This window comes from Typopeltis vanoorti, chromosome 25, assembly GCF_054136105.1.
Source record: "Typopeltis vanoorti isolate ZY-2024b chromosome 25, IOZ_Tvanoo_1.0, whole genome shotgun sequence".
NCBI classification, from domain to species: Eukaryota; Metazoa; Arthropoda; class Arachnida; order Uropygi; family Thelyphonidae; genus Typopeltis; species Typopeltis vanoorti.
The window spans coordinates 79,020,891-79,038,271 of NC_143573.1; the positions used below are offsets into that span (position 1 = coordinate 79,020,891).

General features: G+C 36.9%; 1 protein-coding gene across 1 annotated transcript in view; it reads right to left on the reverse strand.

Moving 5' to 3' along the window:
- The window catches only part of alpha-PheRS (phenylalanine--tRNA ligase alpha subunit), a 274,725-nt gene that overhangs the window by 59,283 nt on the left and 198,061 nt on the right, over positions 1–17,381 (reverse strand). The window contains exon 9 of the mRNA XM_090414434.1: positions 9,109–9,208. Coding sequence (XP_090270560.1) covers positions 9,109–9,208 — 100 coding nt within the window. The remainder of the gene's footprint in view (positions 1–9,108; positions 9,209–17,381) is intronic.

The window sequence follows — 17,381 nt, forward strand, 5'->3', positions numbered from 1 at the left end:
AATATTTCAAAAGTTGCAGAGCAAATTTCATCCTCACGATGGGCAAATTGTTCCTGTGACAAATTAAATACCACTAGGACCCTCTCTCCTTCTCAAGTGTCTACAGATCTTTTGGACAAACAGGACCATTACCAGAAGAAAAGAACATAAATATATTTGAGTATGGACAAATAAAAAGCAGACTAGCCCAACATGCTAGTCCACTTTTTCACCTGATGAAGACCATTTCATTAGGTGAAAAAAATAAAATAAAATAAAAAGCAAAGCTACTACAAAGATTCCAATTTAAATCACAGAGTCTGTTCCTAGAAGCAGCTTTTGTGCTACAAAACTCACTGAATTGTAAGAGAAATGATGGTATTATTCTACATAAATTCTGGCACACTGCCCTATCTGCCTGTCAGCAATAACCATGAAACATTCATAAGAATGCTACTATTCCCCTTGCACACACACACAACTGTCTTTGTTCTGGAAGACATTAATTCTAGTCTCTGTTGCATGTGCATCTTAAAAATGCTTTTGATAAAATGCTAGTTGAGTTGATGAAATGTCATGTTGTAAATACTTAATTTGGTTATTTCATTCCTGTGTCTAATAGTTTATTCCAGAAATTTCACCATGAATTATCTCCAAAAAAGGGAAATAAAATTGAATGTGAAAATGAGAGATGAATTAAGAGTCTGTATGACTGACAGAGTATATAACAAGCTGACCTAGCACCCTCATTTGTAGGCTTATTTCTCTTTTTTTTCAAATGTGGCTTTTCCCAATCCAGCACAACTGAACTTCATAAAGCATGGATCATGCACAGGAAATAAGATGACCTGTAAAGAACTTAAAGACTTTGAATGGGTGATGTGTGAAATGAACCAGTAATTATTCATAAATCCTGATGATGGATAAGATCCAATCACTGCAGGGTACTCTCCCTTCCAGAAGCATAGACCTGGGAATGACAATCAAGCTTTGAGTAAACAAGTGCATGAATGAATGAATGAATGATAAAGGCAAAGCAAGGAGAAACTGATCCACACCCAATTCTGTAGGAGATAGAGTGCAAAGGATTCATTATAATACAGTTATGGAGATAATTACCATGTTGGAGTAGTAACTTCAATTTAACATAAACAAAAACAATTACCTGATGTTTCTACCTTCATCTCAAACATCCCAAGAATAATGCCTAAAATTCCTTAGAATACGGATGGCACATATTAAGCCCAAAATGCTTCTGCTTCAAGTTCTCCAGCAAAACCTCCCCCCTTCAGGACTCTAAGCAATAATTTCATATATTGGTCGCCACCTATAATGTTTTGGTTATAATTTATTTATTAGTAATCTCCAGTCCAGCAGATAACTTGACTCTAGTTTTGATGTAGCAGTTTTTTTTTTCCCCACCAGTGGTCATGCCAGTAGGGTTAACAGTTGACCAAATTAGTGTTACTCTAGATTACTATGTGTACTGTAATGTAGCTTGTCCCTTTGTGTGTGTGTGTGTGTGTGTGTACACTCCAGATGACGATCCTGATATGAAGGCTGGAATGTTGAGTAATTAGTTTTGTTTTGTTGAAGTGAAGTTATTACTCCAAGATGGTAGTTGTCTACATAATGTTATTATAATGTATACTGATCACCATGCTATGATTAGTTTAATATACACAAAAACAAAAGATATCCTTGATGTATGGCGTAATTACTTCAAAACATTGTTAAATGAAACAATCAGCACAGTAGTAAAAAATACTCAACAGGCATGCAATCAGGAATACATATTCATACTTCAAGTAGAAAAAGCTATCAAAAGCCTGAAATGTAGAAAGGCAGTGGGAGTAGATGATATTCGACCAGAAATGCTCAAGTATGGAGGTATAGAAGTCATACAGTAGCTGCACTGTACAGCTCAGAAAGCCTTGACAGAGGGACGAATTCCAGATGATTGGAGTAGATCTCATAGTGCCCATATATAAAAAGGGAAATAAAACTCAATGTGAGAATTACAGAGGTATTTCTCTACTGATTGTTCCTGGTAAGATTTATGCAAGTATACTTGAGAAATGGTTGAAAAGGATTGTGGAAAGGAAGCTTCGTGAAAAAGCTTCCTTTTGCTTAAGCTGGATTCAGCTTAAGAAAAAGCTTCCTTTTGCTTAAGCTGGATCCAGGCCAAATAGAGGCTGTCAGGATCACATTTTCGCTTTATGACAAATAGTTGAGAAATCATGGGAATATAACAAGGATCTGTATTTAAGTTTTGTAGATCTGGAAAAAGCATATGACAAGGTGCCAAGAAAAAGGCTATTCAAAAAGCTACGGTTGTATGATGTCAATAGAGCATTATATGAAGCAATACTTAGTCTTTATTTGAGTTTTAAATCAGCATTTAGGAGTGAAGGAAGTAGAGGAAGATGGTTTAATGTTAAATATACTGTCAGACAAGGATGTACATTATTCATAGGTTGCTGGTTCGACTCAGGCTTAATGGAAAGTTTCTTTAAGTGCCTCCATAGCACAATTGGAAAAACGATGGTATGTTGCGCCCTTTGGAAAAGGCCAAGTTCAATTCTCGTTATGATGAGAAGAATCCTCATATGGGGGTTTTTCAATTGAAGATGAGTTAAATTAAGGGGATAAAAATCCCTTATTATTTTACAGCCAGTATGCAAAACTCTAAGATCGAAAACTACGATCTAAGAGTTTCATGCTGAAGAACTATCGGCGAATCCAAGCGTAAGTGACCACCTGGTAGTACAACACCAAGGCAACTCGAAGCAAAGGTGGAGCAAGCTCCCTCACTATCCTTGATATTTTCTCATAATGTAAAAACACAGCTCCTAGGAGATGTAATACTGCCATTACATTATGAGGAAAGGTCACTACCCAGACCGGTTTCAACCTTTTTTGAGGTCTCATCAGTGAGTAGGTAGACCTGGATGATATCAAAGTTTAAGTGAAAAGAACTTACATACCTTTACTATACGAAAACTTTACTATAGTAAAGGTTCATGCCGATAGTTCTTCGGCATGAAACTCTTAGATCGTAGTTTTCGATCTTAGAGTTTCGCATACTGGCTGTAAAATAATAAGGGATTTTTATCCCCTTAATTTAATTCACTTATCTCATAAGTAGGTAACAGGGTTTTTCATCCTGCATACAAACAAATCTGCCTTGAGAACACACGAAATTTACAGACAAAAAATACTAGCAGTGGTGGTGGGAAGCAGATGGCATTGGTGTAGGTGAGGATGGTAGTGGCGATTTACTGTAGTTGGTGCATTGGATGGTGGAGATGGAGAGTTGTAGAATAGGTATCCTCCCTAGGTGAGTCTTTGGACTCCTTGGAGGCATCACATAATAATAATAATAATATTAAAAGCAGTCAACATGAAAACACATTACAAAGCTTTCTATGCTCCCCTAAAGACAAAGTTTCTTTTTATAAATATCCAGGTATACAAGATTCCATGTTCTTGTATAAAGATATACATAGGTCAGATTGGGAGTAGTTTTGAAATCTGCAACAAACAACATACAGGTGATGGTTAAAACAAAAGGAATGAAAAAAGTCAACTTGTAGCGCACATCCTCAAAGAACATCAGACGGTAATTGGCAAGCAACATCTGCCCTACTTAGAAGAGAATTACTTGACAGGTTGTTCAAGGAGTCCTCCAAGGTCATTCATTCAAAAGGCATACTAAAATAGAAATCAAGGAATGATCTTTCACAAGATCTGGAAGTCCATAATTAACATGCATAACATTAAAGACCTCTCCTATTCTAGCAATCACAGACAGAGTTTACACAACAATAAAGATACTGCAAGTAACATGCCTAATGATACTTGTGATGAAAACTATCATTCCAATCTTTACAACTTACAGATATTAACTGCTGGTGGAAAATGTTTATTTTTTTTGGTTTTATACACATGTAAACCAACTTACTGGCCACTACTGATCAAATATGTGTCTTCATATGCTTCGTATCCATCAAATATTTCAATGTAATATCAATGGTATTACACTTTTAATATGCACTTTGCATCCATGATAACCTTGACATCTTGGCCAGTAACGTGGTTAATGTGGCAACCTTCTAATGATGCTGTTAGTGATATAGATAGCAAAACATAATTATCACCTAGCATAAATAAATAAAAAGTATCACTTCTTGGCCACTAGTCACTGTTCAAAAGCTATTACCACATTTCACATGCTCTCCTAGAATTTATGGTGTCCTCAAAGTGCAAAATGTTTCACTCTGGCCAACAGTCAAAGGCATAAGCAGCCCTAATTCTCACTTAGTCAAGAAACTAGTAGACACTCAAGGAGTTGGTAGGTCATCCCTCCTCCTATATCAAAAACACATAAACTCCATAAACAAAATTAAAGACATAATGCTTGGCAAAGGTGATTAGCCAGTTTTGATGTTTCTGCTTTTCTCACAAATGTTCCAAATCAATGGCAAGATTCTTCTCTTGTAGAACAAATTTTTGCTCAAAATTACACTTGATAATTTACTATAAACAAAAATAATTTTTCATTTATATTAAACAGAAGTTACTAGTAAAACACAGTAATTTTCTTATAACAAATATTGAACATCATATATCAATGAAAGAACGTGTACAAGGAATTTAAGCTTTCTGTCAAAAATGAGTTTTAAGAAAGTGGCTTCTACTGCTACTGAGATAACACTTTTTTACTCTAGTTCTGGGTGAAGGGTGGATTTTCTGCAGAAGTATACACGACACTTTTTTCTGCTGAAAATCTGAACTCATTACTAAGAGCTCATGAATATATAATCAATTGCTTGTTTAAGTTGCCTTTTAATGATATTAGCATGAAAGAAAAATTCATTAACTTGCAGGGCATTGCCTGCTGTGAGAGGAAAATGTTCAGTGACTGCGTTTACTTTGACAGCAGAGAGTGTCACACTTTCAGAGACAGAGCCTCAGCAAAAACCCTCTTCTTGGCAATAATGGCCAAGATAATGTGATTCCCACTAGGATTAGAAGATTCAGCTGGAGAGAAAGTTTTCATAAAAAAAAGACATACCTTGAGACATAGATTATAGAAGTCTTTTGATGTACAATACCTCCAAGGCCACATCATAAGCAAACTACGAGAGTGGTTTGAAAAGTTCTCGGCCTCAACCATAGATGGCAACACCATCGGCAAGATTTTTTTTTTTTTTTTTTTTTTTGTAAGTTGAAAATTCTTTGTAAAAGAAGGTTTAACGGCAAAAGAAATTCATTCGAAGTTCATAAAAGTTTATGGCACTCTTCTCCTTCGTTCTCGACAATTAAGAAATGGGCTGCCGAGTTTAAACGTGGCTGTACCAGCCTTGAAGATGATCCACGTAAAGGGCATCCAAAAAGTGTAATAACACCAGAAATCATTGATCAAGTGCACAATATGGGAATCGATGACTGGCGAGACAAAGGGCATGAAATTGCTGAAACTATAGGCATTTATGTGTACGATATATTTTACATGAAGAATTGTAAATGAAAAAGCTTTGTGCAAGATGGGTGCCGAGCTTGCTCTAAGCAAATCAAAAATGCACTTGCATGAAAATTTCTGAACAGTGCTTGGAGCATTTTAACAATAATAAAACTGATTTTGTGTATCGATTTATTACTATGGGTGAGACTTGGATTTGCCATTACACACCAGAATCCAAACATCAGTCAAAACAGGGGACAGAAGCCAGCTGTTCAGTACCAAAGAAGACAAAGTCGGTTCCATCAGCAGGAAAGGTCATGGCATCAGTGTTTTGGGATGCTAAAGGTATTTTGTTTATTATCTTGAAAATGGTAAAAAAATAACTGGGGAATATTATTCCAATCTTTTAACCAGACTAGACGAAAAAATTTGTGAGAAAAGACTCAGTTTCCAGAAGAAAAAATCATCTTTCATCAGGACAACTGCCCTCAAAGGTGTTTTGGCAATGGGAAAATTAAGGGATGGATCTGCACTATGAATTGTTGGAACATCTACCCTATTCCCAGATTTGGCTCCCTCTGAATTCTATCTCTTCCCAAAACTAAAACTGTTCCTCGCTGATCAGCGTTTTTCTTCAAATCAAGAGGTAATTGCAGCTATTATGAAGAGAAAGATCATTATTGTCAAGAATAAGCTAAACAATCCATCCTCATCCATTCATGCTGGCGCCAATCAAGAGTATTGTGTCCATTATAGGAAGATAAGAGAGTATACGATTTATAAGTAGAGCAAAGAATAAAGTAAGAAAGTATAGAAAAGAGGAAGAATCAAAAGGCCAGTGTCATTAATGGGCAAGTGTCAGTAGGGTTTAAAAAAATTACCTGTTCAGTATGGTTTTGGGAGAATTGTGTTATGCAGGATCATGCTTGCTGTAGTCTACCACTTGTCAAATTAGTGAATCAGGGTAGACAGCAGTATTCGCAAAGAATTTTGCAGCCTTTCGCATAAGAAAGTTTGGATTTCAGGGATATCGGTGTTTGGCTGACTGCTTGCATTAAATTCTGCAAGATGGGACAATCCATTAGTCAGCCTGGTTCTTCCCATTAGGATAATGTATAAAGAATAGAGAAATGATCACTATATGTATTCTGTAAATATTCATACATCTTCTCTGGTGAAGATGTATGTTTCTTACATACCATGGTGCATTAAACATTATTTGTAAACACTTGTTTTGGATTGTCTGTAGTTTGTTAATGTTTGAATCTGCTGTGTGACTCCATACGGGTGAGCCATACATCAAGACTGGGCTGATTAGTGTCTTGTATAGCAGCAGGTTTAAGTTCTATGCTTGGCTGCCTATGATGATTTAGTAATATTATAACTGCCTCACTGCACTATTTGCTTTTGAGCAGACATGATCGATATGAGATGTAAAGCGAAGCCCTTTATTTAGTTGTACTCCAGCAACACCTGTCTTCTTGTGAATAGCACTGTGATGCTCTTGTCTGCATTAACATCAATTTGTCATTTTTTGAACCATTGTTCCAGTACTAGGACTGCATTTTGTAGTTTTTGGTTGCAAGGAGCAGACTATTATTGCAGTATCATCCACAAATAGGGATATTGGGAGAGTGTCAACCACATAGATGACAAAGAGCAAAGGTGATAGCAGGGAACCCTAGTGGGAGGATGCCTGCAGTGATGCTGTTCAGACAATCTAATTCCTGGTAGCTTCACTCGGAAAAACTAAGGTTGAAATAAAGTAGAAATCAAATATTTCCCATGCACAAGTAGTGAAAGGTATAATGCCTTATTATTAAAATAATCTGGATTAGAGCTAGTTGTTGAAAGTTATTTTCACTCGGTTATAAATTAAATTAAAAATGCCAATAAATTATATTCTTGTTTAATCCTTCATCCAAGCAAACAAAGTTTGTGTGTGAATTATTTCACAACTAGGCTACTTGTATATAGAGGCAAATGACTTCACATTAATTGCCTTAGTAATGCAAAACACATCCTTTCAGGTGTGTGTATAATGCTATGCATTATGGGAAGGGCCACTACCCAGACTGGTTGCCACCTTTATTGAGCTCTCATCAGTGGGGGGGGCTAGACCTTGGGTAGTGGTCCTTCTCATAATGCACAGCATTAAACACGCCCAAAAGGATATGTGCTTTGCATTGTAGGATACTAAGGCAATTAATGTGAAGTCATTTGTCTCTATATACAAGTAATATCGTGAAGGTACTTCAAGCAAAAACTTTGCTTGCTTACACTTGGATAAAGGAATAAACAAGAATACAATTTCTTGGCATCTTTAATTTATTTTATAACCAACTGACAAAAAAAACTTTCATTATCAGAGCATATCTGAATATATGTAAAGACATTTCATTTTGTATGCCCCAAACCTTTTGATGCCATATGAATTCTGAAAAATAAAATCCCGAGACTAGGAGCACTAGCAGACAGTCTCTGAACTAGTCACAGCATTAGATTGAAAGGCTGGTCAAAGAAAACTCTGCGACTTCAATCTTTAAACCAAATCTGAATAATGAAATTCCTAAGCTCTACTACTCAATGGTATTACTTTGAACTCACTACATACTGTCAACTGTTATCTTTCTACAAGACATCCATTTCATTTGACTTTAACCATCCTCACCTGCTTGTACTCACAAGTAGGCCTGAAAACTCAACTTTCAAGGTTTGAAGCCCTGCCAACCACTATATGAGAATGTCTAACTTATCTTTTGTTAAAAAAAAAAAAACCTTATAAAGGTTCTTCACATCCTAGATGGAGGCAGGCCTGGTTGGCCAAGTGGTTAGCATATCTGCTCTCTAGCCAAAAGGTTGAGGGCTCGAATCCCACCAAGGGCATGGATGTCTGTGATTGTCCTACTAACCAATTACTATATCTACTGCTGTGACCTATGTCCTGATGCAGTGTGACCCTTGATGTCTTTGTGCCATTTAAAAAAAAAAAAAATTCAAATCAAATCCTAGATGGGGTTGAAATCTGGATCGTTTTAATCACTAGGCATCGATCCCAAGTGAGCTACATTGCACAAAATTAACAAAACTGTTTCATAATGTTAATGCAACACAAGCTCACAGTTATTTGTTAATTCAAACCAAATTAGTCTTATGATTATTTTCTTGTCTCTCGTAAAATTGTTAACTAAATTATTTCTAGTACTGCTTGGTAAGTCTATCAGTTTGTTTATATGGTTAATTTTACTCAATGTAAAATTAAGTAAAGTTAACCATATAAACAAACTGATAGACTTACCAAGCAGTATAACACTGATGCCCCTTCTCCGCACAAAACAGTCAGCAGCAGACAGTGTGTACATATGTGCGAACGGGTCTAGGTTCTAATCTTTCTGAAATTTCTTAGTTCCGTGATTTGTTGAATTACTCCACCCTGTAGCATAGCAGAGGAAAGACAGGACCCACTGCCATTGGATTACCTGAATATGCCATTTGATATATAGCGCACATGCTATCAAATGATTCTGTGTGTGCATGCGCACGCACGCATGCACACAGACAAACAGAAATTACTAATCTATTAATTCCCATGTATTAAGCTCTGCTCACTGAACAGTATACTTCAGAATACGCTTACTTTTCTTCCAATCAATGATACTTACCTGTTGTGCTAACCTGAACAGCATCCTTGCACTTGTTGAAGTTGTATGAGTTCTAAGAAGATTCTTCTTAGCTTCTTCTAATTTCCAGTCATACTTATATCTAGAAAGATTTACAACAAAATACAGAGAGAAAGAAATTTATTTCACAATAGATTCAGTGGTGACACAAAATCACAAACAAAGGAATAACTTCAATTTATTTATTGTTTTAATCATTCTTCTTGAGTATTTCAACATCCACAACTTAAACTGGCTTCCTGTCTACTGTGCCACTAATCAAGTAGGCAGGGATGATAAGGTATCTACTACAATGACCTAACATAGATAATCAATCTCTCCACCAAAATACTAGAGACTACGCAACTCCATCAAACAAGGGAGGCCCTAACATCATGTCAAGAACAACTATTCGATATTCACACAGTATCTATCATACCTTGCCTTGAACTCATTCATGGTCGTAGCACCCACAACAGACTCTGGAAGCTTATTCCACTCATTCACTACTCTCCAAGTAAAAAACCTAGCTCTAACACCCTTGTCAACCACGCTCTTGCCAAGCTTTCATTCATGGCCCCTAGTCCTCCCACCACCAGTCATATTTTCAAAAATATCTTCTGGATCAATCTTATAGAAACCCTTCAGTAATTTGAATGTCTCAATCATACCACCCCTCCTTCACCTATCGACCAATTTCTGCAACCCACAACTCTTGAACCTATTCTCATAAGGTTCATTCCACAGACCTGCTATCATCTTGGTCACTCGTCTCTGGATCCTCTCCACTTCCTCCCCATGACGAAGAAACCCTGGTGCCCATAACTGGGCACAGTAGTCCAGATGGGGTCTTATCAAGGCTCGATACAGAGGAACAACAACTTGTTTGTCTCTGCATGCTAAAGTATTTTTCAGAAGCCAAGTGATTTTGGGAGCTGTTTTAGTCACTTTTGCAATGTGTCCCCCAAACTTCAATTCCCTATCCACCAACACTCCCAAATCCCTGGCCTCATCAATCTCCTGGAGTACGGTTCCACCAATACGATATACTGCTACTATTCTTTTCACCCCAAAGTGCATAACCTTACACTTTGGCACATTAAATTGACATCCATTTTTCCTAGCCCAGTCCTCCAAACTATCCAAATCATCCTGTAAAATTTTGACATCCTGTGCACTCATAATTGCTCTACCGAACTTTGCATCATCAGCAAACAAGAGAACACTTCCTCTCAAATCCTTTCCTATATCATTGATGAACAAATTGAAAATCAGTGGTCCAAGAGCAGAGCCCTGTGGCACTCCACTAGTCACAAGCCTTCTTTTAGACTCCACTCCTGAATAAACCACTCTCTGGCATCTCTTCTTCAACCACCCTCCGATCCATCTCACCAACCCTATATCTATCCCCATCTGCTCCAGTTTACTGATTAGGGTTCTATGTGGTATCCTATCAAAAGCCTTGGCAAGGTCCAGTAGTATTACTGACACCCATTACCCCTATCCAGTTCAGCCGTCACTGTGTTATAAAACGTGAGCAAGTTACTGAGGCATGATCTACCCTTCACAAAACCATGTTGTCCCCCATACAATATCCCATTTTCATCTATCCAATCCTGTATTCTTTTCTTGACTAATTTCTCTAAGACCTTGACAATGATTCCCGATATGCTAATCGGTCGGTAATTTACAACAGCAGTCTTGGAACCATCTTTATGCAGTGGAACTATTTTTCCCTCTTTCCACCCCCTCGGGACTAACCCAGACCCGAGACTCAAATTAAACAAAATGGTCAAGGGTACTGACAATTCTTTAGCTGCTTCTCGTACAACACGAGCTGGTATACCATCCAATCCTACAGATGTATTGACATTGAGGTTATGCAAGACTACTCACCTCCACTTCATTCACCACAATTCCCGTATAATCTACTGGTACATTCGTTTCTGCAATGTCACCATCTGGATGATATATTCTTGCAAAGTGCTCACTCAGTAACTCAACTATATCAACTGATTCAGTTACCTCCCTACCATCGGCATTCTTTAAAATCATTCTGTCATGTACATTTTTCCTTTTACTTGCTACATATCTAAAAAACTGTTTAGGATTCTCTTTAGCCTGCATGGCCAATGTTCTTTCGTAATCCTTTTTTGCTTTTCTTACCACACTCGTTACCCTTCTGGCCTGCGTTTTATACCGTTCGTGTGCCTGCCGGTCACCTTTCTCCTTAAATTCCCTCCATAGTTGTTTCTTTTTTTGCCGCTCAAGCTTAATGGTGTTATTCATCCATTTAACCCCTAGTTGATTTATTATTCGGACTCTAGGTATACAGTCAGCCATTGCTTCATGCAAACACTTCTTAACTACCTCCCATGCACTATCGACTTCTAGTCCTTGCAGTTGTACATGCCATGGCACAACCAATCAAACTCCTAAGCTTGATATACTTTCCAGCCCGATAATTCCACACGTACCCTGTCTTAATTGAAAATTCTACACTTTTAGCCACCTCACAAGTCAAGACCCTATGATCACTCTCACCGATTGGTGGCAATGTGGTCATATTTGTTACAGCCAAACCCTCAGATGTAATTACTAGGTCAAGCACTCTCTGACCCCTAGTATTTTCCATTACATGCTGTCGCAGATAGTTATCCCTTAATAACCACATAAAATTCAATTTCTTCCTCCCATGTGTCCTCTCCTCACCCCAATCAATGCGACCATGGTTGAAATCTCCCATAATAATCACCCTCCTTCCACTCATTTCTTCTATTTGCTTGTGCATACTGTCACCAACATCTTTTCCATCACCTGGTCTATAGCAGCACCCAATTGTATATTTAATTCTGCTAGCCACAATCTCACACCAAATGGCCTCAAAATGTGTTCTTTTCTCTATCCTGCAATTCAACTTCTATTTTCCTTTGCTGCAGCTCATCAGCTATCATCAACAATACCCCTCTCCCCATTTTATTCTCCCTGTCATTCCTGAACACACTATACCCATCACTTTCAATCCCACGAGCTATATCATCTACAGTCAGCCATGTTTCACTAATACCAATAACCTGTGGTCTGGAAGTGCCAACCATGGCCAAAAACTCTTCCTTCTTGTTCCTAACACTCCTAAGCATTAGTGTACATGAATTTAAGACCCCCATTAGCCCCAACCCTACCTTGATGCCTTATATTAACTATCCCACTCTGATTTGTTGTCCTTATTTGCTCGGGCATATTATATTCATTCTTACATTCAAGGGCCTCCCTAAGGACTGTATATCTACTCCCCCCCCTTAATAAATCTAGTTTCCCTGAATTTGCACATCCACCACATCCAGCAACACTTTCTCAAGTCTTCTTATACCGTACCATTCAAATGCAAGCCATCCATCTTATATAGATCCTTTCGCCCATCGAACTCACTCCACACCACTCGTCATACATAAGCCACGCATAAAGTCATTCGCAATTATGGCCCTCCTTTTAAACATTTCAATGTCATACCGTGGCAAAAGACTAATCATTCTATCTCTCTCACTCTTTTCTTTTGCTACCTCAAACAATTCATTCAGGTCTTCTATCATTTCCATTTTGTCTCCTTTCAAATCATTCGTACCTGCCACAACAGTTATTTCTTTCACCCTTTCCTTTTGCTCTCTAATAGACTCAGTTACATCCTTTATGGTCGCACCAGGTTGGTACGATTTTGTCAAATGCTCTACTATCACACCTCGTACTAACGAGTCTCCATACAGCACTCTATCCTTCATTTTGTTTACGTTCACACTCATACTCTTATTTTTCCTGTCATACTTTTTATTATTGGCTGGTTCATTCAGCCGACTTTTGCTCATACCTCTAGCTGCTGTTTTGCCCTTTGTATCGCACCATTCAACAACGCGATCTCACTCATTGCGTCTATCTCATCTTTTTTATTCTCAGTAAAACCATTAATACTATCATTCACACTTTCTACATTCACACTCTCACAATTCTCTGGTACAACCTCGCGTTTCTTGTCATATCCCTATTTTCTTCATTCTGATGTTTGACCAAAATATCACACTCACGATCCGAAATACTCTTCAATTTCTCATTCTCCCTACATTTTCTACACACATTCACTCCTTTATTATCATCTAACCACACTCCGACCGCACTCCGCAAAGCGTACATTTCGCAGCTAGTACACTGAATCATCTCTTTTATACTACCGTTCTTTGATAAAGATGGCGAACCATCATTACTGGCCGCCATTTTCCTTCGTACTGGAGCCATACTTACTTGCAACGTATTTTATCAAATTATAAATTATAACACACCAAAAACACAAAAAAAGATGCACTAAGAGACGGAAGGCAAACAAAACTACTAAATATTAAATAAATTTATCAACCCTGGACCTCAACCATGGAATAACAATTTATCCAATGATACCCAATCCCTTGTCCCCTGGCACTACAAGGGTGCCAAATGGGATAATCATCATGACTTCTGTTCATCCTTTCCATGATCTGACTGCTGTTTCCCAGATCCAAACACTTGCTCAGACTGAATAACAGAAATCACCTTCACTCCTCAATTCTACCCCAAAATTCCCGACGACTAAGTCTTGGTTCTAAAAAAGTGGGCCAACACAGTTAAAGAAAAAAATCCACCCCAAACTATTTCACTGGTTCCTATGGATTCATTATAAGGTGCATCTACTGTATATGGCAATCCTTACATATCTAATATAATATTGTTTAACCACCCAACGTCCACACAAATGAAATGTATCAACCACCTTACACTTTGCATCCATGTTTCAGAGGATGTAAATATATGTCACAGCTGGCTGGGTAGTTAATAAAGTAAAGATAATAACATAAAGCATTATAAAAGTTAATACTATTTATAACACAAAGTAATTTTATTAACACTAATTAATCATTAAAATAACATTATTTCCTTTTCATGACACAAATGATTCACAGAAGAAGAGGGAACAAAGTAGTTATTAATTTGTTACCATTTATTTCCAGTATGTCTGAAGGAGGTCTAAAAATACAGAAAGACCATGTAATTCATGAATGAGACTTTACGGGTGGAATTCAAAGCATTTTTTGCACATGCCACACAAGCTTTTATCTTTAATAATGAGAACTTTAGTTGGGTGAAGTTACTGCAGATATGCAAACGTTATCCTTCAGTATACAAAGGAGGGTCAAAAAATACTTTCCACGCTCTGTTGATATCCTTCCCATTGAACAACTAATAACATGAGATGAGAAGGATGTTTCTGTGATTCAACAACAAAACTCTACTGTTCCAAAGAGGCTTGTCCCAGTGAACAGTATCCTACTATTTTGGAAACTGGGGATGTTGAAGATGAATTTATCTTTGGAACAATTAAACAAATTATTAGACAGACAATTAGGAAACTGGAAAAAGTTGAAAAGCAAATAGAGATGCAAAGAAAAAACAAGAAAAGCAAGCTGTAAAAGGAGAAACAAAGCACCAAATCAGGTCAGATATTGTGTCATGATAATTAGGTAGAAAAGGCTGATTATGAAATCCCTCTGCAATTCTCACATTCAAATTTGTATCCCGTTTTATAGATGGCAACTATGAGAGATATAACTCCAATCATCTGGAATTTGCCCTTCTGAATTATGAAATGTAGCCAATGGCAATACTTTTATACATCCACAATTGAGCATTTCTGTATGACTATCACTACCCTACCTGCATTTACACATTTTGAGCTAGTTTTTTCTACTTTTGCTGAGTAGCGAGAATTCATCTTTGTTTAAGGCATGGTTGGATAGGTTAACTACGTTACTGTTACCTGCAGGTGATTGGTGGCTCCTGTTATTTCTTGCTTCTGGTTGGTTGTTAACGTTCACTGCAGAGAAATTCAAATATGTCTGTAAGTTTTGTCGATCTTTTAGTCTATGAAATTTGGATATGAGATTTTCTTTCTTAGTTTGAAGGATATGGTTCACCATGTTGTCCGTAATCTTCTTGAAGATAACCCAAATATCTGCGTTCAAGTAACTTGAAAGTTCAGATTTTAATTTTGTACCAGGTTTTGAGCAAAGGTCAAGTTTTTTCTAGTAGCTTGGATCTATTTTCTAAGTAATGCTTTCTCCATGCGGTGGTATATTCATTACGCCTTTCTTGAGGTAAATTTTCTCTTTAGTTTGATGCAATTCAGAATGATATTGCCGTCCCTACAACATTTTAAAAATGCCAGTTGAATGATCAAACCAGAAACACGAATCTTCAACTTACTGTATTGATTGCATCGCTTGTGGGTCGAACAACAAAGGTGCAACGAATATACCACTGAAAAGAATGAAATTTAAAAATATACAAAAAGAATAAATAGATAAAATAGATGATACACTAAAATTATGGTGCATGTTTGTGGGTTATTTCAAATGTGGTGTTATTTTCAGAATATATGAAGAGGACTCTCCTAAAGAAATGAAAAATGATTTTTTCATTAGTTATAACTTATGCTGTAATTTTTCCTTTTTCAGGATTGATTCTTTAACATCTTGAGTTGATCATCATGATCTGACATTTTGATCATTACAAACAAAAGCACATATGATTCCTTTGGCAGCAACAAAATTTTCTTTATGTTTTACCACTGGGTCTTTAAGGTGTGATTATTGTTTTTGAACGCTTTCACTTTTTTTTTTTTTTTCAAATAATATTTTATGTAACTGAGTATGATTCATATCTGTGGGCTGTGCTTATCTCAGCCAGCCAACAGATGGCTGGTCAGTACATTCAAATCTGAATGTAATGGCTTCTAAAGGCATCATTATCAATAATAATGTAAAACTTTTTATTTCTTGTATATTCTCTGCATGCAAATTCAATCCTACTTTAATCAGAAAAACAATGAGGGGAATCATAATCCATAATACCTGAAAGACACTTCCTTTATCTGATAACTGGTAGCAAAACACAGTTTTGTATAAATAAAACGTATTTCTATAAATAATATAATAATTATTTGATGTACGAGGGTGGTCTGAAAAGTTCTCAGCCTTGACCATAAATGGCAACACTATCGGCACGATTTTATTTTCTAAGTTGGTACATCTGTCATAAGCATCCATGTGAAATTGCAAGTCATTCTATCAAGTTGTTTTATACAGTTTGTTTTATACAGTTGTCTGAAGAAAAAGTTGTCTGTATCCCTTGAAATGGATAAAATTGTGTATCATGCAGTTATAAAATTCTTCGTAAAAGAAGGTTTAATGCCAAAAGAAATTCATTCGAAGTTCATAAAAGTTTATGGCACTCTTCTCCTTCGTTTTCACCAATTAAGAAATGGGCTGCCGAGTTTAAACATGGTCGTACTAGCCTTGAAGATGATCCACATGAAGGACGTCCAAAAAGTGTAACAACACCAGAAATCATTAATCAAGTGCACGATATGGTATTGGATGAGGGGCGAGTCAAAGTGCATGAAATTATAGGCATGAGACTATAGATAAATTAAAGTGCATGAAATTGGTGAGACTATAGGCTTTTTGAAAGAATGTGTAGGATATATTTTGCATGAAGAATTGCAAATGAAAAATCTTTGCACAAGATGGGTGCCCACTTGCTCACAGTAGATCAAAAATGCACTTGTAAGAAACTTTCTAAACAGTGCTTGGGGCGTTTTAACAAGAATAAAACTGATTTGCAGCGATTTATTACTATGGATGAGACTTGGATTCGCCATTACACACCAGAATCCAAACAGCAGTCAAAACAGTGGACAGAAGCCAGTTGTTCAGCGCGAAAGAAGACAAAGTCAGTTCCATCAGCAGGAAAAGTCATGGCATCGGTGTTATGGGATTATTTATATTTAAATAATAAAAGAAAGGGTAAAACAATAACAGGAGAATATGATTCCGATCTTTTAACCAGACTAGACGAAAAAATTCATGAGAAAAGACCTGGTTTTGAGAAGAAAAAAAAATCAACTTTCATCAGGACAATGCACCTGCCCACAAAAGTGTTTTGGCAAATGGAAAATCAAGGGATATGCATTATGTATTGTTGGAACAACCACCCTATTCCCCAGATTTGGCTCTCTCTGACTTCTATCTCTTCCCAAAACTAAAACTCTTCCTCGGTGGTCAGATTTTTTCTTCGAATCAAGAGGTCATTGCAGTGATGACAGGATAATTGCACTGGAATAAATGTATTAGTCTTAAGGGAGATTATATTGAAAATAAAAATAATTTTGAAATTATAAATTCATTTTTTCATTGCTA